We start from the raw sequence: 21,703 nt of genomic DNA on the forward strand, positions 1-21,703 counted from the left end.
GCAGGTGGGATAGGGCAGGTGAGGCAGTGCAGGTGGGATAGTGCAGGTGGGATAGGGCAAGTGGGATAGTGCAGGTGGGATAGTGCAGATAGGGTAGAACAAATGGTTCTGAGAAAACCCCAAGAGTCAAGGGCCTTTAGAGATCTTTGTATTCACTCTAAGAAAGCACTTGATCCAGAAGACACTAAGGGGATGAAGAAGGAAGGCCACTATTAGGTGTACATTCACAAAAGTAACTGGTGTATGTAGCCAGGAAGCCCCAAGGAAACACTTTCTGGAAGTCCAAGTGGCATGTGGTAGTGGCTTTGCCTGTTGCCAGATGGTGCTGAGGGATAGATGGAGACCTTAAAGATAGACTGGAGATGGGTATGCTAGACTGGAAGGCCATGCCTGTGGCTGGCTTGGAGATGGGTTTACAGCATCTTACAGCAGTTACAGGGAAGCTGAGTTTAAAGTACTGGGAGATGTTGAGTAGGCAGCTGGGTAGATGAGCGCAGCATTACTGCAGAGAGCACAGCTGGAGAGAGAGGTTGTGACTAGCATGTGTCCCTGTAGGATAGAGTAGACACTGAGAAGAGGGCAGATCCTTGGTCTAAATTCATCTCTAGGGTTTCATGCAGGGAAGAGAAAGTCATCTTGAAGGGAGCAGGAGAGGCACAATGTGGGGAAAACCCAGGGCCAGAGCACTGTAAAGGGAAGGTCTGCATCCCAGTGGAAGATCCCCAGAGAGGAAGTCAGCAACCCGGAGGTAACAGACGGGTTTAGCTGTTCCAGGATCCAGAGGCCCTGGAGCCAGGTGGAGGGAAGGGAGGCAAGAAGTGTAAGGAAAGAAATAGAGCCATGCATACAAGCTAGTTCTTAGAGAAGGAGCCTTGGAAGGCAGTAGAGAGGGTATTATCAGGGAGAAAAATCTGTGAAATCAGGTTGTTGTTGTTGTTTTTCTATACTCTCATTCATGGCTTGATAATTGGATTAAAAAAACTAGTGGGGGGCGCCAAAGATTTAGGGATGGGAAGTGGAGCTGTCCTCCACAAGAGCTCTTTGAGCTACTTGTTAGAAATGGAAGAGGAAGAAAGGCAGGAAAAGTGCAAGCAAGTCTGTACCTACAGTTTCTGTCTGTCATGTGGGGTCCTTGACTTGATAGTCCTGCTTACCCTGAAAAGCAAGAAGCAATCAAGGGTGCTGAAGGGTGGGTGCTGTATCAGTGATCATGGAGGAGTCTGGGAGACAAATGGTCCCAAAAATAGGGAAAGGATATCCTGCACTGCTGTGTGCCACCTCATGTGCAAAGGTAAGGTATGCTTTTTGCTGTTGTTTCTCTCTCTCTCTCTCTCTCTCTCTCCCTCCCTCCCTCCCTCCCCCCCTCCCTCCCCCCCTCTCCCCCCTCTCTGTGTGTGTGTGTGTGTGTGTGTGTGTGTGTGTGTGTGTACAAATGTACAGCATGAGGGGTGAGAACTCAGGGTTTTCTTTATTCTGAGATCCTGTTCTACTTCCGAGCTCCATCCTTAACAGTAAGGTCTGGCTTTTGATGTAGGATGAAATGTGTTTGTTTGTTTGTTTGTTTGTTTGTTTCATTAGAAACCCAGACCCAGGGCTCTTATGTAAAAGCTTGGGGCCAAACTGGGTTTAGGCTTCAGGGCTTTTCCTTCTAATTTTATTTTAAGACAACAAATACAGTGCTATGAGACACAACTGTGTTAACATCCCCAGCAAGTCCAGGGCAGCACCCTGTAACACACACTTGAGAGTCTCAGCAACACAATAGGAGTCTTCACACCAAGTGAACCAATAAAGACTATAAATAGCCTCACATCTGTGCAGGTATTTTCCCTCCAATGAGTTTTATGGGACTCAAAGTGAAGAGAAGCAGCTTAAAAAAAAAACCAAAAAAACTGACATTAGTAAACAGGGGTCTGTAGTGGGACTAATAGAAAAGTAGGGATTAGAGAAAAGGAGAAGAAAATAGCCATTTGCTTCTACAAGACTCTTCTAAACACCTCTCCCCTCATCCCCTTGGATTTTTCAGTGATTCTCCAAAAGGCTCCGGAAATGGGCTAAGAGATTCCATATACTTTGAAGGCATGCTGGGCTTCACTGGTATTTCCTGGTGTCCACGGTCATGATTTCATCTGTTTGAGACGCAAGCATGGAACTTCCTTAGGATTCTCATCATTCTCAGAAGCTGAAGCAGGAATGTGGCTGTGTGTCTAACCCCATCACTGTTTAGGGCCAAATTTCTTAAATAAAATCAGTTATTCCAGGGGAGACAACCCAGTTCCAAACTGACGAGTAAGACTGATCTAAAAGCTTGAGGGACACCTCAAAGGACAGGGAAGGACTGAAGTGCATGTAATGATTTTTGTTAGAAACAATTGTTTCTTTGTTAAGATCAAAGCTATCATTATTCTTTTTAAATATGACCTGTAGAGAAAGGTAGCATAGCAAATCCCTATTCTAGTTATCACCCAGTTTCAGAAACCATCCATATGAGATCAATCTCATTCTTCTAAATCCAACCCCTCTGCATCCTCACCCCAACCCCTCTAGCTCTAGACAATTTTGAAGGAGGTTGATAGCTCCAAATTGAGTTTGAGGCCCCATAAAATCATCTAATGCTTGCCCTGGAAGGGGAGATGGCCCTGTGTGAGTGTTCTCCCACACCCTTGCTTCTAGTCCATAGCTTAAATGGGACACTTTGCTATTGGAGATGAACAGGTACCCAAAGCTAATCTGGAGGTGAACTAAGTCAGGAGGCTTCAGTATGGAAGGCCTGATATTGCCTGATTTTAAAGGAGACTCTTGTCATGGGATGACAGTATGTGATTTCAGGAAGTATCAACAGAGGTCATTCACTATCTAGACAGGACATACCATGTCCCTTCTAAACACTGGGATAAGAAGAGAGATGGGAAGGGATTTTCTACTCTGGAGAGATGCCCATTCCCTCCCAGGTGCCCCGTGTGATATAGCATTGGCTTCCTGCTATTTCTTTGGCACAATGCTTAAGTCACTTCCTGCCAAGGGAACAAGATGTTTTGCAGCATAGAAGATGCTTTCTGAATGCACAAGCAGCCGCTAAGCACCGCCTGAGGGGCGAGTGACAGCAGCTCACACGTGACAGCAGCTCACATGTGACAGCGGCACACACTCTTGCTTCTCAGTACTTCTCTAGCACCTGCCAAGGCAGAGCCAGACGGAGCCACAAGACACCAGATGGCAGTGGAGTGCAGAGTTCCCACTGCCTAAGAATAGTGTCACCTTCACAAGGGACAAGGACAATAATAACTTGTGCTTGCATGTGTTCTCCACTTGCCGGGAGCAGTCCTGTGAGCTCTGCTGACAGCTCTGGGTAGGGGTATCACTGTTCACCACATCTTGTAGCTATGAAAACAGGCCTTCAGAGACGAGGGATCTTCCCAGTGGAAGCTGGGAGATGAGCTGGTCATAGGCCACAAGGCTGGGGCATCTTGATGAGAGGTTTTGCTCAAATAGGAATCAAAAGTCCTACAACCAGACTCTTTTCTTGAGTTCTTGGGATTTTCAGGGATGTCTCTGCTTCTCTCCAGGAGTTAACACACACCTTGGTCCTGTAGGCTCCTTTTCTTTACCCCTCAACCCCAGAAGTCCAGTTTCCTTCCTCAAATATATATAACCATAATATTGGCTTCCTGAGAATTCTTCCAGTGACATTCTCATGTTACAACACATGTGTGCGTATATTTCTCCCACACCCCGTGGAGCTCTTCCTACTCTGGGAGCACACCACCCTGTTCTTCCTCAGTGTGCTTCCTGGGATCCCACAGAGTCCCAGAGTGCCTAGTTAACTGCGCTGCTCTGTCTCCTCACAGCTCACTCCATAGTTAATTCACCTATTTGGGAAACAGCAATCATAAGAACACTTACTCTGAGGGGCCTTAGGGGGTCTAAGCAAGTTGATGTGTATGAGGAGTGTAACACAACTGCTTAAGCACCTCACCAGCATCAGAGACTATGTACTTTCAGAATATCCTGTGAAAAAATCTGCATGGTCAGATTGCTGAGAGCTAGGGGTAGTTCACGCACCAAGGTCCTGCCCACTTCTGAGCCCTATTTACCAGATGGCTTTAGGACCATGCCTGTCCGTTGTTCCCAAATGGACAGCGACTTCACACTCACACCTCCTTAGCGCTCCAGTGCCCCTTCTTTACTCCCCAGCTAACCACTTGGTTTCCTATCTTGCTGAGAAAGACGACTCTATCAGAAGAAGACTCCTACCGTTAGAACCCCTCCCTTCCCACAGCTTCTCTGTGACAGCATGCTGCCAGGGGCAGCTCTCTCTTGTTGGTGTGGAAACTCTGGATCCAGCTAACATTAGCTCTTCCCCTAAGGACACTGGGCCTCTCCCTGATGCCATCTGGATCTTTTTAAAGTGCACAGCTCAATGACTTTTAGCACACCAGAGTCATGCAATCTGTATCACTATTAATTCCGAGCTTCTCCCTTCCCCTCAAGAGAAGCACGTTCCTATTAACTTTCCTTATCTCTCCCCTCGGTCCAGTCCTAGATGACTTCTAGAATACTGTCTCTATGGGTTCACTTGCTCTGGCATCTCATATGCTAGGAATTACATAGTATGATGTAGCCTCTTATGTCTTGTTTCTTCTACTGTGTTTAATGCTTTCCGGGGTCTTCTATATTGTAGCATGTAGCATGCGTTACTTTATTCTTGTGCGTGTGTGTGTTATATACATGTTCATAGGGGAGAGTGATATATTTCTGTATGTATATAAGTGGAGGTCAGAGGTTATCCTTGAATCTCTTCCTCAGTTGCTCTTTGACATTTGTTTGTTTGTTTGTTTTTGATACAGGGTATCTTACTGTTTTACTAAGTCATTGAACACTGGTGGCCTAGACTAGAGCCTAAACTGGCTGAGCACCAGGTCCCAAGGATCTTCTCATGTCCTCACCACAGAGCTAGGGTTGCAGGTAACATGCCATGCCTGGCTCTTCTATGTAGGTTTTGGGGTCACATTTGGGTCCTCAGGCTTGCATTGCTTGCATGTTACTGACTGTGCCATCATCACAGCTCTGGTACCTCATCCCTTCCTAGAGATGGATACCATTCCATTTTATACACATACCCCTCTTTGTGTGTCCGTTCCTCCGCTGATTGACATCCCAATTGTTTCTACTTCAAGTCTACTATAAACCACACTGCTATGAAGGTTCATGTTCAAACTTTGTGGGAAATCACATTTTAAGTTTTCTTAAGGTCTAAGTGTAGAATGGTTGCATCATATATAGAGACGCCAAGCTGCTTTTCAGAAATCTTTTCAGTTCTAGCCTGTCAGTGTTCAATGAATTGTTCTCACATATATAAATTCTGCAGTTATATCCTTGACCCTGGGCCCTCTCCATTTACTATTGCCTCTCTCTCTCTCTCTCTCTCTCTCTCTCTCTCTCTCTCTCTCTCTCTCTCTCTCTCTCTCTCTCTCTGTTTTTTGTTTGTTTGCTTCATTACATAGTGAAACTACCAAATATAAATGCTGTCATCTACTTGCCTGTAACCCCTTGCCCCACTTTTCTTTTGATCCATTATTAGTGGAGTTTGTCCCCCGTATTCTACCAAAACATCTCCTATGAAAGTCACCAATGGCACTTCTGTTGCCAGCTGATTGGTCTTTATCATGTGAACATCCCCACTTTATTCAGGCATTCTCCCCACTCGCCTAGGGGCAGGAGGATGTGTGCTTCTTCCTTTTCCTCTGCCTCCCTCACCAGCTATCTTTCCTGCAACCTATAAACATGGTGGCTCCAGAGCTGAGTCCTTTCTGACAGCGTCTGCTGTCCAGGTGAACCACACCACAGCTTTGAATTCCAGGAATCCCAGATCTGCTCCTTCACCCGTTTCCTCCAGATTTATAGAGCAAATTGCCACTCAGCATCACCACCTGCCCAGCTGACATTTTAAAACTGCCACATCCACAACAATACTCCGAGTGTTCCCCTTAAATTCCACTTCTCCCACCATCCTTCCCATCTCTGGAAATGTCATCTTCTTCCTTCTGGTTGCTCAGGCGAAAGACCCTGGAGTTCCTCTTGACTCCTCCCACACCTCATATCCAAACAACAGCAAACCCGCTTGAGCTTGCTCTCTAAGTGTTTCTTCAACTCAACCAATTCACTCCTCCATCACCGCTTGGCTGGCTGCTGCCTCTCGCCTGGTGACCCTCACATGCAAAACCCCCTGTTCTCCTCCTGGACTCTCTATGCAGCCTTCTAAGAGGCTCTGAATGAGCATATTATCCCATCCCTCTGCCCAGAACCTCCTACTGGCCAGAGTTCCTACAGAGGAAAAAATGCCTTCATGGCTCCCTAGATCCTCATAGCCCTAGTTAGACCACAGTCCTGCCTCGCTCCCTTCCATCCTGGCACTCTTCCTAGATTTTGCAAGATGGTCCATCCTCAAGTTCCTTTCATTCATTGTCTCTGTGTCTAGAATGGAAGGTGTGATCTCCACATCTGCATGTAGCTAAGGAGAATGGGACTCCTCAGGGTGACCACTCAAATGTTCTTTCTCCATGAGGCTTTCCTTAACCATACTGTATAAAATTACAACTCTTCTCCTAGATACCCAGTTCCTTTGTTCTCTGCTCTATTCTCCCCTTCAGCCACAGCAGTCAGTATCAGTGCTGGATCTTAGCTTATATCATCCATTATGAGGGCTGAGAAATCTGTCTGCTGTATTCATGACTGGATCTCAGTCTTAGAACAGTGCTTGGCATCCAGTGAGCCATTGTTGGATTGATGCAAAGACAAATGATAGGCATTTGGAGCATGTCCATCTCTTGCTAACAAATGCCATAGCAACCAATACTGGGTACTGACCATTTTGCTTATATATGATTACATTTGTAGAAAAAATACCTACAAGTAAAATTACTGAGCCAAAAATATGAATACTTATAATTCTGACTCTGAGAGTTTATGTGTTCAAAAAGTTCCATAATTCACCATTATATATTGGGCAAATTACATAAGAATTACAGGGCTCCCTATGGTGACATGGGTTTGCAATCAGATGAAAGAAATGATAAGGGAAAGCTGTCTGGGAATTTCAAGCAATCAGTAGCCATTAACACCAATTACTATCCCATCAGAGGCACTAGTGAGTCATCACAGCATCCTGGCCACACAGCAGTTGTCAGATCCACTAGCTCTCTGCTTGCAGACCTGGACAAAAAGGATAGGCCTATATCCCAGATAGTTTCTGATGTTGGAAGAAGTCAGCAGAGGACCTCTCACATCATCTAGCACAGTCTGAAAAGCGTCTGAGATGCCATGGTCACAATTACCTTGGACTCTGTTCAGGAGGACAAGTGTCATGACCTCTTGGGATGTTGCTAATATTGAAGCCTATATTAATGAAACAGTGCCCATATCCTGGGCACCCCTGGACAGTTACCTGGTACTCTATAGCACCGAGAACTTTAAACAGACATAGAGATCCTCATATCATGGCCCCTGAGACCCGTTTTACCTCATGATCTAAACCAGCCACCTCTCCACACAGGTCCTCATCCTGCACTGACCGCTAAATGGCTGGTGCTGAATGTGGGTTCATCACCTCTGCACAGTAATGGATGTATCCGTAAATAGAAACCTCACTCTAGGCAAACAGCAGCACAGCCTGCCTCAGTGCCCTTGATGGAGCAGAGCTCAGGTCTTCTTAGTCAACCCTCCTTGTTTAATGCAATCCTCCAGCATCCAGGGCAGGGTCTGTACCATAACACTGCTCAGCGGACACAATGTCAAGATGGGTCAGAAAGGTTTGTCCTGGAGACCAGTGAGTCAGAGGAGCCATGAGCTGTACCGTGCCAGTTCTTGGGGACTTGGCTCCTCTAGGGTCTTCTGAGTTTGACTTTTCAGTTCAGAAGATTCTGACCTCTACAAATGCCAAGATAGATTCACATGGCTTCTGGAACATCCAGGAAATGCTTTGATAAAGGAGGTGACCCCCATTGCTCAATGAGTACATAAGCTATGTGCATCTATTTCATGGTCAAAAAAAGAATCTTGACTGAAAGTTATATACCGTGAGTGTTCCTGGCTACGACCACTTGGGAAGTATTTTGGCTGAAGATATGTGTACCCTCTGAGATAGCAATTTCAACTTTTACTGTAGATACCCTAGAGAAACTTGAACAAAGGCTTGCATAACAATGTTGATTATAGCTTGTGCTGCTTAGTTTTTATTGTCAACTTGACACCACTAGGATGAGGGGTCCTCAGCTGAGGAACCATCCAGATCAGACTGGCCTGTGGACTTGTCCGTAAGAAATTATCTTGATTAACAGTTGGTGCAGAAGAGTCCAGCCCACTCTGGGCAGCGCCATTCCCAGGCCGACAGAGCTGGGCTATATAAGGAAGCTAGCTGAGAATGAATCTGAGAGTGCGTCAGTAAGCAGCACTCCTCAGCTTCTGCCTGAGTCCCTGCTCTGACTTTTCCTCAGTGACAGATTGTGACTTGGATAAAGTCAACCCTATCCTTCTCGAGTTGTTTTTGGTCATACTATGTACCACAGCAACAAGGAAACTAACCAGAACATAACATTATCAGCAAGAGTAAAAACTGGAAACAACTCAAGTAGCCATCAAGTACCGAATGAACCTGTGCAGGATGCCATCAAGAAAACAAATAAGTACATTTTAGTTTAGCTCTGTGGTGAAATGTTTTACCACACTGAAATAGATGTGCTAGAGCCCTACATATCAGTACATGAAAAACAACAAGAACAGTGTCATGAAGAATCAAAAGCAAGTCCTAGGATACCTGTGAAGATGTATGTAAACTTTAAGAGTACGTAGAAATGCTATGCACTGTTTATGGAAATACGTCTATGTATAACATCTATCTCAAAGAATGCTTTCGCAGTATAAATCCTAAATTCAGAATAACAACTTCTGTGATCCCCAATTTGCACTTGGGTCCTAATATTCAGGAGTGATTCCCTGGAAGTGAATAAATTGAGGAATCCACTCTTGTGAATGGGATTAGTATCCTTATAATAGGGGCTCAAGCTATTAGAAATAAGATATTAGATATAAGACAGCTAGCTGAGAATGAATCTGAAAGGGAGTCACAAGCAGCAATCCTCGGCTCCGGCCTGAGTTCTCGCCTTGACATTTCCTTAGTGATAAATTGTGCCCCTCTGTCCTTTCACCATGAAATCTTCTGGTGCCTTCACATTGACCTTCCCAGCTCTAGAGCTGTGAGCAATAAATTTCTTTTGCTTATAAATTACTTAGTCTAAAATATTTTTGTTACAACAGCAAAAGCAGACTGCCAGCAGCTACCTTTGAGAAAGGAAAGTAGCGTATCATCAGAGAGCATTACAAAGTCACTTTATTGGCATCTGTGATGTTTTACTTCTTTTAAGATATCTATATCTATATCTATCTATATCTATATCTATCTATATCTATATATCTATATCTATATATATATCTGTGTGTGTGTGTGTGCTTGAAATATTTCACAATTAAAAGAGATAATATAATGGGTGTCTCAATCCAATGAGGTGAGTTGAAGTACTGTGTGTGCCGAGTCCAATGGACAAGTTCAGTGTTTCTGTGCCGTTATCTTTTGGATCTTCATACCGGTTACTCTTAACGCTGTCAGCAGCCTATGTGGAGACATTTGTGAAGCTCCACATTCATATACATCACCAGAACATCTAGCATCTTCATACAGCTCAGTGAAGTATAACTCAGACTCAGGTAGACGCTTGAGATTGATTGTGACTCTAGCGTGACTGCTGAAGTAATTCATGGAAGCCAACGGCCTTCTTCTCATAACCACTTACCCCAGAGGAAACAGGCTGCTTAGCTGTTAGATATCACGTGTTTACAGCCCCATTGTTTGCTTTAGGAGATGTACTTCATGCTTGTGGGTATGTCTGTAGAAATCTTGTTTGTTCAGTCCAAGGATGCTTAGGGTCAGTTTGTGTAGTTATGGGTAGTGCAGGCCCTAACCATGTCCATCCTCCACACACCAGAGCCTGCTCACAGGAGCAGGGCAGGAGAGTCAAAGGGACCTAGGGACTTCAAACTCCATAGAATTTGGGTCTTCTGTATCACCCAGTGTGATCTACCTGTGTAAGGGAGTGTGTATGTGCATTTGTTTACGTATGTATGGTGACTCTATTGAGCCCTGAGGTTTCCAGCTGGTCTGGTCCAGTCTGACCTGGAGCACATCAGCTAGAGTCTTAGCAGGCCACTTTTGGCTACTTATCCAGGGGATTTGGAGATGAAATTCTTAGTCTCGCCAGCTGGAGGCACTAATTCCGTTATTTATGGTAATTTAAAATTATTATTCCCCAGTGGCATGACTGCCATAGCTGTGCCCAGTGGTCTAAATGGCCACAAGGTGAGGACAAACCTCCTTCCTGAAGGCTGGGCATACATCTTCAGAACGCCTGTTTCTCGTCTGCAGCCTCTATACACCGTTTCTGTGCATTCCTTTCACAGGTTATAGGTAAGATTGAGAGGGGGCCTGGGTGGGCTCCCTGTTCCCCTGGTTTGGATACAGAATGGAATTCCTGAGGGGATTTCATCTTCTTGGCTCCTGTTGTCACTGATCCACGAAATGAAGCCACCCCTCGAATGACTGAGTGAATGAGTGAATGAATAAATGAATGAGTGAATGAGTGAATGAAGCCCCTCCTCATGTTTCAGTGGAATCTGCCTGTACCATTGCTGCAGGCATGCCTGGTGCTTTTCCACACCCTTGCTCATGTGGTTTCCTTTGATTAATAAATCACACTGGTACTTGCCAAAGCCCGTCCTGCTCTGCAACGCTCATTTCAGATGCCACCTCTTTCCTGGAGCCTTTCCTGATTTTACCCAAATTGATATAATATCTCTCTCCTTGAAACATGGGGACAGAGCCTATGGCCCTTTCCTTGTGCCACTCCACGAGGGCTGACAAAACACCTGACACACGGTAGGGTTTGGATGTGGTAGGTATGCAGCTGACAGGGCCCAGTGGATCTGATGGAGCTCCCCCACACGTGGGAGCCACACGCCCTTACCTTAGGAGTGAACATGTGCAGGATGCCGTCAACCGCCCCTCGAAGCAGCAGCCCCCGAACCAGGAAGCAGGCCAACACCACGTAGGGGAAGAGGGAGCTGAAATACATTACCTGCAGAGAAGACAAAGGCCCCTGTCAGGCCAGCCCCTCCTGCAGCAGGCACCCTCCTTCCCTGCTCACAGCTGGGACCCATGATCCTTCTCTCATACTAGGCAGCAGGACTTGGAGCCTGGAGCCCCCAGGCACTGAGCCAAACCCACCATCCATCTGGCCCTGGGCCCAGGCAGGAGCAGAACAAGCTGGAGTCAGCATGGCTGTGCCTGGAGCTGCTCTGCCTTTCAAGGGCTGGTGAGAATGAACTGCTAGGCTCCACTCCTAAGGGCTGTTACAGGGTGAAAAAATTCTGTGCAGTCCCTTCTCATTTTCCCAGTCTTGTGTCCCCAGCGGACAGTTCTGGGATCTCCCATGTCCTTAGAGGTCCTGTAACAAAAGGTATCGAGGAGGTCTTGACACTATTCCCCAGCAGAGCCCATTAGAAAAGGATCCAGCCCCTAGGGACCCAGAACCTGAACCACGTGCTAGTCGCTAGCTGACATATGTCATACACTTTTCTAAAGCCCTGTGTGCCTGGTACAGAGCCATACACAAAGATTTTGCTCATAGAACCTCAGCTGCAGTAAAATAAATCTTGGGGATATTAAAGGCAGGGCAGCAGAAAGGCGAAAAAAGTGCATTGTGAGCTAGCGACCTGAGTACTGATCCTGGCGCTATCATCAACCAATCCTGGGGCCTCAGGCTATCTACTTAATTTTAGCATGCCTCTATCTCCTCACCTTTAAAGGGCTGTAATATTCTTTATTCATACTTGGTGAGAACCAAGGATGGGCAGATGTGACAGTTCTGACAAATACCATGAAGTCTCAGCTACTACTATGGCCTCCAGAGAGGGAGGGGATTGGTGCCTGAAGTGACACCAGCTTTCTACAACTTAGTTTGGGTACTCATCAAGTCTGACAAAGAACCAAGAGCCTCAACAGACAGACAGACAGACCAACAGACAGACCGGGCTCCAGCGCCAGCCCTGACAGACTAGCTGTATGACATTACTCGAGGCTCTTTCCCCTGTATAGACTTTAGTTTCCTTGTCAGTAAAATGACTGGGGGGCTATCAGATGTCTGCCATCTCTTCCACCGCTTGCAGTCCAATTCTACTAAGTCATAAATAGTACAGGTTGGAACTGCTGGGAGAGGCGGCTAGAGCTTGGCCGTTATGCACCTTCAGAGACTGGACTGCTAGGGCAGGGGTGGGGAGGTCAAAGTTCTCAGCTGCTCTACCAGCCCTTTACTCCTTTAGCCTTCCGTGAGGCTGTCACTGAAGTGTTCTTCCTTGGTGGTTTGGGGGCCCAGCTCCTGCTCTCTGGCTCCCTGCTGCCTTACCCCTGCTCACCTTTCCAGAGGACTGGATGCCCTTGACTACAGCCATGCCCACGATGCTCCAGGCCACAAGGAGGCAGAGAGTCATCTTCCAGTTGAGGCCCCCACTCTCTGAGATGGAGTTGGAGATGTCCAAGGCCTCTCGATACCAGAAGTAGGTAGTAGCTGAGCTCTTCTCGCACTCAGGCTCCACCACTGAAACCACAGAGGTCACAGGAAAGTCACAGAGCCCCAGTTTCCAGCCCTAAGGGCCATGTCCTGTGTGGGACCCTGCCCAGGTAGCAGTGGATGAGTGGGAAGCTGAGAGTGGGCTGTGTCCTGAACTGGCAGATCCTCAGGAATCCTGAGTCTCTGATGAGCCCTAAAAGGCTTTAGGTCACAGTCAAGTGGCTGAATTCACACCCAGACCATCTTCTGTTCACTAATTCACAAAAAATGAAGAGCTAAATCTGTCTAAAGGTTCTTGGGGGAAAGGCCCAGAGACAGAGGCTGGAAACCCAGAATTCAGACCATTGGTTAAATGGACAGTCTGAGCATGGGAAAGTGGCTTCAGGATCTGTTTTTCCATCTGTGGAGTGGGAGAGTCTGCTGCACGCAAATTAAAATCATTTTTAGACATATGCTATTGGGGTAACAGTACTTCATAATAACTAAACAAAATTCAGTCCCTGAAACCTCTGTGAGCCAGTAGATCATTCCCTCAGGAGAAGGGGGGAAAATGAGAATCAGAGTGTGAAGTCTTTCTCCAAGATGACTCAAGGAACCAATGAAATTGCAACTCTGAGCACTGAACAGTTTAGACTCTTTCCCAGGGCTGGCTGGAGACCATATCTGGGGTCCTTGGGGATCCCACACTTGCCTGCCACAGTCCCATTCCTGATAACAGGACATTCACTCCAGGGCAGTGGGTACTGGAAAGACTTGAAGAAGTAGAAGACACTCCACCCAATGATCACATTGTAGTACAGCCCAACAAAGAGGCAGACCTGGGGATGAGGGCCAAGGTAAGATGATCATAGAGGCTATAGATAAAGCTATACCTCCCCACACACCATCCAAGGCCTAGCATCTCAAAACCAGCCATGATGGGAGATGAAGGAGGATGAGATGGAGCAGAAAGGGCCTGCTACTAGTCCTCCCCCATTCATCTGATTCATCTGGTACTCAGTCAGGCCACAAAGGAATTCCTGGGATATTAAAATTGGCTCCTTTAAGCAATAAACTCTTAAAATGTTAATCCTTTCCAGTTTTAAATGCCTGTAAGATACTTGAAGCCCTTCCTCCATCATTTCCTGATGACTCAGGATTTTAATTAGAGATGCCCTCCAGGACCATGGAGGCATACCACAGCACTCGTCCTTATAGGCCCAGACAGTGATGTGTTTTAAGATTGTGTGGATTACTGTTTTCCTACGTCTTCCCTTCTTTTAGGTGCTACTCTTTCTTTGAAACTTTGAGCAGCCAGCCTCTAGAGACACGGCAATTAAACTTGGCAGAGTTTTACTAAAATAGGAGGGTCTATCCATGTCTTATAGGCAGGGCTTGGCTGTATCTGCTCCTGATGCTCAGAGGTCCCTTCCAAAGCCCAGGCTAACACAGACAATTGAGATGGCTAGGCTAGTGTGAGTGCAGAGGGTCCCTGGTGTCTTCCCTTTCATGTAAGCACCTGTATGAAGAAGCACAGGTTTCCACACACAGAGAGAAGAGGGAGGGGCTGCACTGGAATAAACACACAGAGGCTTCCGTTTCCTTAACTGTGGTGTTTTCAGTCCAAGTAGAGTATTCCCTACTCTTGCATGTGCACACATGGTCAGCCTGGCATTTGCACTGTGGCTGACCACAGTAAGCTGTGCACAGGTGATGCCTGGTTTGACCACAGGACAGAGCACACAGGATAATCCTCCCACCGGGTTTGATAGAGTCCTCAGTCCCTTCCAGATGTGGATTCCAATTTTTATCTCAAGTGTGAAAGTAGGCACCTGGGGACTTTGCCTTTAAGGGATGTTCAGTTTCCTCAGGTGTATACAGCTCTCAGCCAGAGTTCATCTACAGCCACACAGATGAGCCTAGAAGTCCCCATCCAAGGCCCATGAGGTCTCCCAAAACCTCACGCCTCCTGGGTTGATCATAAGGCTCCAGTCTGAGTATTTCAACTGTTCATTTACATGGCACACTAGCAAGGGGTCCTAAGCCACATACATTTGAAACACTCATCCCAAGGAAAGGTAATGGGGTTCAAGAGAAGCTGAAGGCTGGTAAGGAGCGGTGGAGACCTGGGAGAGTCCATCTGCCCCCAGATAATAGGGACTGAGATATTCTTGTGAACATGTCACATTTTTCCTCTTTTGCATCATTTGTGAATGTCATATGTGGTTTCTGGCAGTGCCATCAACTTTCAGTTTGTGGAATATGGTGACTATGGTCCTAAGACACCAGCTGTAAGTAATTCTGCTGATGGATTCTCCTGCTTCCCTTGTCTTGGCCTAGGACTCTGGCCTATAATCCTGATGACGTCCTCTATAGAATCCACAAGTGGCCCCTCTGCCTCCCGCACGGTATCCTCTCCCCCAGCACCGGACTCACAATACAGCTGGAAAAGCCGATGCCCCCCAGGCGGGGGCACACATAGTGCCACACACCAATGCTACCACGGCGGATCCTCTGGCCCACAGCCAGCTCCAGAAAGAAGAGGGGGATGCCGATAATGATCAGCAGCACCAGATAGGGCACCAGATAGGCACCTGCAAGGAAAAGAAAAAGGCTCATAGAATAGGTCTGGATCAGAGAGAGCCAGTGTGAGGGGAGGGGTAGCCATAGTGTTCTACAGTCTCAACTATAGTGAGTGCACAGTGACAAGAGTGTGAGGGGAAGGGTGTGGGAGCCATATACTACAGTCTCAGCCATGTCTCTTAGGTCATCTGGAGCTTCTTTGTGAATAGCATGGCTCATGGCTGTGATCTCTCCAACACTGGCACATCCAGATTTTCTTCTCCTTGATCCTGTGACTTGGGATGTGAAAAGAGGGGGCATATGGGTGCCAGAGCCTTCCATTCACAGGGCTGGGTCCAGAAGTCCTCACTGCCTCTCAGGGAGCCACATGCCAAGTCTCAGACTCTGACCTCACATGGTAGTCTGTGGATTCCTGTCCACTACCCACCCAGATGTCGCGATGGATCTTGCTCACTCATTCCCAAGGGCTCGCTCCCACCCCACTCTGTGGTCCAGCCTGCTAACATCTGAGGCAGATGCTAACACAGAAGACTGAGAAAGAAATTTCCAAGCTCTAGAGAAGCTGAGCTTGGAAATTCTCCAGGGAAAGGGTCTCATCAGCCTCACCATTAATCCACAGCTAATTGGGAGGAATGGAAGAGAAATTAGCTGTTCAGGAAGGCGTGATAAAGGAATCATAAAGGATAGAATGATCTTGCTAAAGATTACAGATAACAAATTAATCTTGCTGTCTTAAACCTAGCTGCAGACACGATCTCAATTCCAAGTGACAAGGCATTTAGCAGGAGAATTAAAGCCCTGGCTGGACATGGTTGAGTGCACCCCACCAAGAGTTGTGCCAAGAACAAAGCCCTGTTAGCAGCACTATCAGCTAGGTCCTACCTGTCAAGCTGTCTTGCTGGCTCCCGTCTCCTGGATTTCCTAGCGCCTCCAGGGAAAGCCTTTTAAGTGAGGAGTCTCCTAAAGGCCCCAGCTACACTGCTGTGTCACCTGTAACTCACCCTTCTCTGGCACACACACCATCTGCCAATGAACACTGGGGGTCAAGCATCTACTGGACCCAAAAATCTGTCAGTTAGCAACAGAAGCTGTTTACCATGGATCTCCCCTGGGCCAGATTCAGGTTATAGGGGATATAGGAGAAACAGAAAGCACAGATGGTATCCTGGGAGACCTTGTGGGAGGTGTATTTCTCAGATTCATTTGGGCAATGTCAGCAAGCATGTGCATACACACATCCTGAATTGGTCACACCATAGGGGACCACTGGAGCACACATCTGCTGAAGGGACTCATGGGGAGAACATCCCAGGAGAAGCTTCCCACTGAGCCTCGCAGATCAGCATTTAACTTAGCACACACACACACACACACACACACACACACCACAGAGGTACCCACTCACGCACACACTCATCCATCCTGTCACTCACAAGCTGCCCCACCAAGAGCTCATAGGTGGAAGGGAGCAGGGCTAAAGAATCAAAGGCACAGACTCCTACTCTGTCTTTAACTCGGCCTCCTGATCTTTAATAGAAACAAAAGCAATGGAAGCAATCTACTGCAGAAAAACAAGAAAAAGCCTCACTGGTATTTTTATTTTGCCTCAGGTGGGACGAGATGTACAGGGAGATGAGTGTCAGAGTCACCAGCACACTAGTAGAAACTCCTATAAATGTTTCCTCTTGCCACACACTGGGGAGAGCCTCTAAAAGTGACCTACAGCAAGAAGAAAAAATGTGGACTGGCTTCCTGTGGCCAGGGTTCCTTCTATCCCAATCATGACTGCAGGCTGTTACCACATGGAGCTTAGTCTGGACAGAGGGCTTGAGGCCAGAACACTTAGGTGAGCCGAATTCATGGTTAATCAAAGGCAAGTGTGTGTGTCAATCATTGTTGAGATCATCTGGACATGCAGCAGTACCTTCTTCCACCCTGGGAAACATGACTTGGAGACCACTGGATTTCTTCTCTGATGCTGTCAAGTCTTTCAGGAGTCCTGGGACTGAACAGTTGGGAAAACCGTTTGGGGCATTAGGGTGTTTAGTAGAACAACCACAAGCGGAGCCTGGTTCTCCACAGTTCCCCAGATCCCTGCCTATGCCCTGTGCCTTGCTTTTGGTAAACCCCTTTTATTTCTAGTGACAGGATTTTACTGTCACCAAGAGCCCATTTTTGTCCCCAGTTAATTGAGATAAGGACTCTGGGTTCAGATCATCAAGACTGGAATCCAGGTTCTGCCATCTACTTTGCAACTTTCGACAAATGACCTGATCTCTCTTTGCTATTATTTTGTCAGCTATGTAGACCAGTGGTTCTCAACTGGGGGTCAAGACCCCTTGAAGGTGAAATGACCCTTTCACAGGGGTCCCCTAATACCATAAGAGAACAACATATTTACATTACTATTCATAACAATAGTAAAATTACAATTATGAAGGAGCAACAAAATAATTTTATGGTTGGGGGGTCACCACAACATGAGGGACTGTATTAAAACATCACAGCAGTAGGAAGGTTGAGAACCACTGATGTATACAGAATGAGAATATTAAGCAAGATGGTTTGAAATTGCTGGTATTTGCCCATTTTTAACTTACAATAGTGCTGCTTTATACTCTTCTATTTCCTACTTCTATATAAAGGGTTATCATGAAGAAGAAATGGGTTATTTTGAATAGGCAGACTAAGAAGAATGCTGATATACAACCTTTAGAAGGTGGAGCCTGGCTGGCAGAGGTGGATCACTGGGGTGAGCCTTTGAGAGTTACAGCCTGTCCATGATTCTGTATTGCTGATTGTTTCTTGGTCTACCTTGTCGTCCCTCCCCAGTGCACTTCTGTGGGGCACAGAGACACTCATCTCCACCATGATAACAGAATGCTCCTGAAACCCTGAGCCAGATTAAACCCTTCCTCTTAAGTTTCTTCTGTTAAGTATTTTATTCCAGTGACCAATAATTGTATTGGTCCAATACAATTGGAACCAATACAAAGTAACCAATACAAAGGTGGGGTGGTGTTGGTCTCTGAACTGTACAGAAAGTTTGGAAGAGGCTACAATGTTAGCAATGCCTTGGGGAAGGCAGGGAGCAGCTGTGTCAAAATGCCTGGGAAGCTATAGCCATCCAATAGGCTGAAGTGTGGTGGTTTCAGAGCAGGGGACTTGGGAGCTATGAAGTTTCCTGCTGGCAGCTTTCTCAGTAACACAAGTGTGGGTTGGGAAATGCAGCTTCCAGCTTTCCTCTGTATCCTTTGACTGTCAGCTCGACTAGAGTCACCTGAGAAGGGAGTCTCAGTTGAGGGATTTCCCAGGTCAGACTGGCATATGGGTACCACCTTGATTAGTAGTTGATCTAGGAGAGTCCAGCCCACTATGGGCAGCGGCATTCCCTGGGAAGGTGGTCTGGGTTATATAAGAAAGCTAGCTAAGCATTCTATCATGAGTACGCATGCAGTGTTTCTCCATGGTATCTTGAAAAGTCTTGCCTAAATTCCAGCCCTGACTTGCCTCAATGATGGGCTGTGACCAGGATGTATATAAGCCAAATAAACCTTTCCTCACTTAAGTTGCTTTTTAATATGAGTATTTTAACACAATAAAAAAACTAAAACACAAGCTTACTAAGTGTTTGTTGTTGTTGTTTGTAATTTTCTCATGGCTTCAAATCAGTCTGCCTCTGGAAAATTCTGGTGAACCTCCACACTCTGGAGAGACGATGCCTAGGAATCTCTCCCTACCCTAGGTGCTTTCTCAGCATTGATGACAATCTTATAGCAAGCCATAATGCTCCAGAGAAATTTACATGCAGGTGCAGCATCAGACTCCACTATAGGCACCCAGCCCACATGGTGTAAAGTGCACAGGCCAGGTCCAGGCCCACCAAGTGAAATCCTGTCCCTGGCATTAATCCTTCATGCCACATGACCTGGAAAAAAATTACCCAACCAATTTGTACCTCAGTTCTATAGTCTTTAAAGTAAAGACAATGGCCTTCTTCCTTAAACCAGGTTGCTGAGAGGAGCTGACAGATGAACCATGAGAAACTGCTGCTTTGGCTGTTCCAAGATGCTCAGCTAAGAAGAGTTTCTAGCAGTAGGCCCAGCATCCATTAAGTGCTTAAAATAGTACTTTGTATCTCATAAGTGTTTGACAATAACAGCCAACACTTGTTTTTACCAACACAGTATATAAAATTCATTTAATCCTTCCAACCATCCTGTAGGCACGAAGTACTCTTATGCTCAATTTGCAGAATAAACCCTAAGAGGTTCAGCAGCTTGTACTAGGTCCCAGGCCTGGCTGGTAGTATTGCCAGCAGGGCTATGTTCTTGGCACAACTCTTGGTGGGGTGCACTCGACCATGTCCAGGACCCACATTCTTATCACGGCCTCCAGCCTTTTTATAGCAATGAGTCACTGTGTGACTCTGAGTCTTGTTCTGGAATCCTGCACTCCTCTGTTCAAGGACTCCAGTTCTACCTCAGCAAAGGCATGGCCCTTTCTACGCCAGCCCAGCCCATTTTCCGGGTATCCTTGATCAACCATGGTTACCTCTTACCTCCTCCATTTTTCTGGCACAGGTAGGGGAACCTCCAGATGTTGCCAAGGCCCACAGAAAAGCCGATCTGGGCCAGGATGTACTGCAGCTTGCTATTCCAGGCTGGCCGGTCCTCTGCGTCCAGCTCCTCCTCCGCCACCTTCTGCTTGCCACCTGTCTCTCCAGCCACATTCAGTACACTCTGCTTATAGTCCACAGGCTCCTCGAGGGCCAGCAAATCAGCCACTGACTCAGTGACATGCTCATTGCTGTGTTCACGCTGGGTCACCTTGCTGTTCTTCGGCATGGGTGCCACTGGGGCTGTGCAGCCCTATTCCCCAGCACACAGAGAAGGTGGGGCTCAGTTCCTGTCAGCTCTTTCTCATCCAAACGCCTGCGAAAGCAGATAAACAGCAGATGATTCACTGACAATGCCAGAAGTAAGGATCCCAAAGTAAACAGATAGAACCCAAATCAAATTCCTGGTAGATATCCCACACTAGAGCGGGTTCTCAGGGGTTGAACTGGCTTTTATCCCCACCAGGATGCTCACTGGGCAGCTGAAGGTAAACACATGTTGTTTTCCCAGAGGTGTTACCTGGGCATCACTAGAAGGTGCTGGAAACCTACTGTGGCAGACCCAACAAAACCATATGCCAAACCCAAACAAAGGTCATCTACCATGACACCTGTCTTTTGCAATGCAGAGTCTAGCGTGGTCAAGACCTTTAGACATGCCCACAGCCTTCTCCCTCCAAGGTACCGTCATTGGGGCTCACATCTATCTCTATTGTGATCTAGTTAGCCAAAGCCACCTGGTGGGACCCTGGTCGACTATCAACTTGTTAGATTAAGGAGGCGCTTCGTGAAGTACCCCACTGAGTGTGTTAAGAGGAGGTTGGGGGATATCCACCCTGTATTCCATGCCATCCCATTCCCCGGGTTGAGGTCCTAGACTGAAGAAAAAAGGAGAAAAAGTAGAAAATAAGTCCGCTTCCCCTTGCTGGGCTTCCTAACCTGTGGAGACAGATGTGAGCAAGCAGACCCATGCTCCCTGCTGCCAGTGCCCCTAGCTGCTCTACCACCAAAAGAAGTCCTTCTTCTCTTAAGTTGCTTCTTGTTGAGTCTTTGGTTACAGCCATGAGAAAGTAACTAACACATCTAGGAAGTCAGTGTCTGACTTCTCTAAATTCTTTCTGTTCAAAACATAATCCACAGGCCAAGAGTCACTAGGAGTTCTGTAGAAATGAGGGCTCCCAGGCCTACTGATGATTCAGGAAGCTCTGCAGGCATCACTATGGGGCTGATGACTCAGGAAGCTCTGCAGGCAGCACTATGGGGTTCCTGAACACTAGCTTCTAAGTCCCTTTCATATTTCCCTGGCAGGAAAGCTGCCCAGGCTCGGCTATGGGTTCTGGCACCAGAGCCCTAGAAACGCTTGCTCAGTGCCAGCAAATCCTGGGTCATTGCTCAGCATTGACATTATCTGAAGGCCACTGCAGCCAAGAGCTGGTTCTCCATCCTTCAGCGACAGCTTTATGGCAGATAATGTCTGCACGACATGGGTGGGGGAGGCAGAACCCTACCCTTCTGCTGCCATCCCTCATTTGTCTTTTACACTTTCCCTTAAAGAAAGAAAGCACCGAGAAGATGAGCGCTTTGAAGATTCCCAGCGTTCTGTTATATTTCAAGGCACCTCCTCATTAAGGAGAGGCTGGAGGATTTAAAATTAAACACACACACCCAGCCTACCGTTGCCCTGCATCTTTCTAGGGATGTAAATTAGCCAGCGCTGTAATTACTTTATTAAGGGAACAAGCTGTCTCTGGAAGCCAGGCTTGCTATTCTTCTCATGCGTCTATGCCCCCTGAAAAGCCCAGACAAGGTCATCGTGTGGCAGAAGGACATGGGGCATTCTTTCTTCTGG

The 21,703-nt window shown here is 46.9% G+C and overlaps 1 protein-coding gene across 2 annotated transcripts in view; it reads right to left on the reverse strand.

Moving 5' to 3' along the window:
• The window catches only part of Slc6a17 (solute carrier family 6 member 17), a 31,063-nt gene extending 10,893 nt beyond the window's left edge, over nucleotides 1-20,170 (reverse strand). Inside the window, exons 1-5 of one of the 2 annotated variants that reach the window (XM_028757405.1) lie at nucleotides 19,798-20,170; nucleotides 15,090-15,247; nucleotides 13,366-13,492; nucleotides 12,520-12,701; nucleotides 11,073-11,183 (exon numbers count right to left, since the gene is read on the reverse strand). In XM_028757405.1, coding sequence (XP_028613238.1) covers nucleotides 11,073-11,183; nucleotides 12,520-12,701; nucleotides 13,366-13,492; nucleotides 15,090-15,247; nucleotides 19,798-20,083 — 864 coding nt within the window. In that variant the 5' untranslated portion in view covers nucleotides 20,084-20,170. The remainder of the gene's footprint in view (nucleotides 1-11,072; nucleotides 11,184-12,519; nucleotides 12,702-13,365; nucleotides 13,493-15,089; nucleotides 15,248-19,797) is intronic. The other variant, XM_028757406.1, reaches the window with a different exon arrangement.
• Nucleotides 20,171-21,703: the final 1,533 nt, after the last annotated feature.

This window comes from Grammomys surdaster, unplaced genomic scaffold (genome assembly GCF_004785775.1).
Source record: "Grammomys surdaster isolate TR1022 unplaced genomic scaffold, NIH_TR_1.0 126158, whole genome shotgun sequence".
Classification (NCBI taxonomy): Eukaryota; Metazoa; Chordata; class Mammalia; order Rodentia; family Muridae; genus Grammomys; species Grammomys surdaster.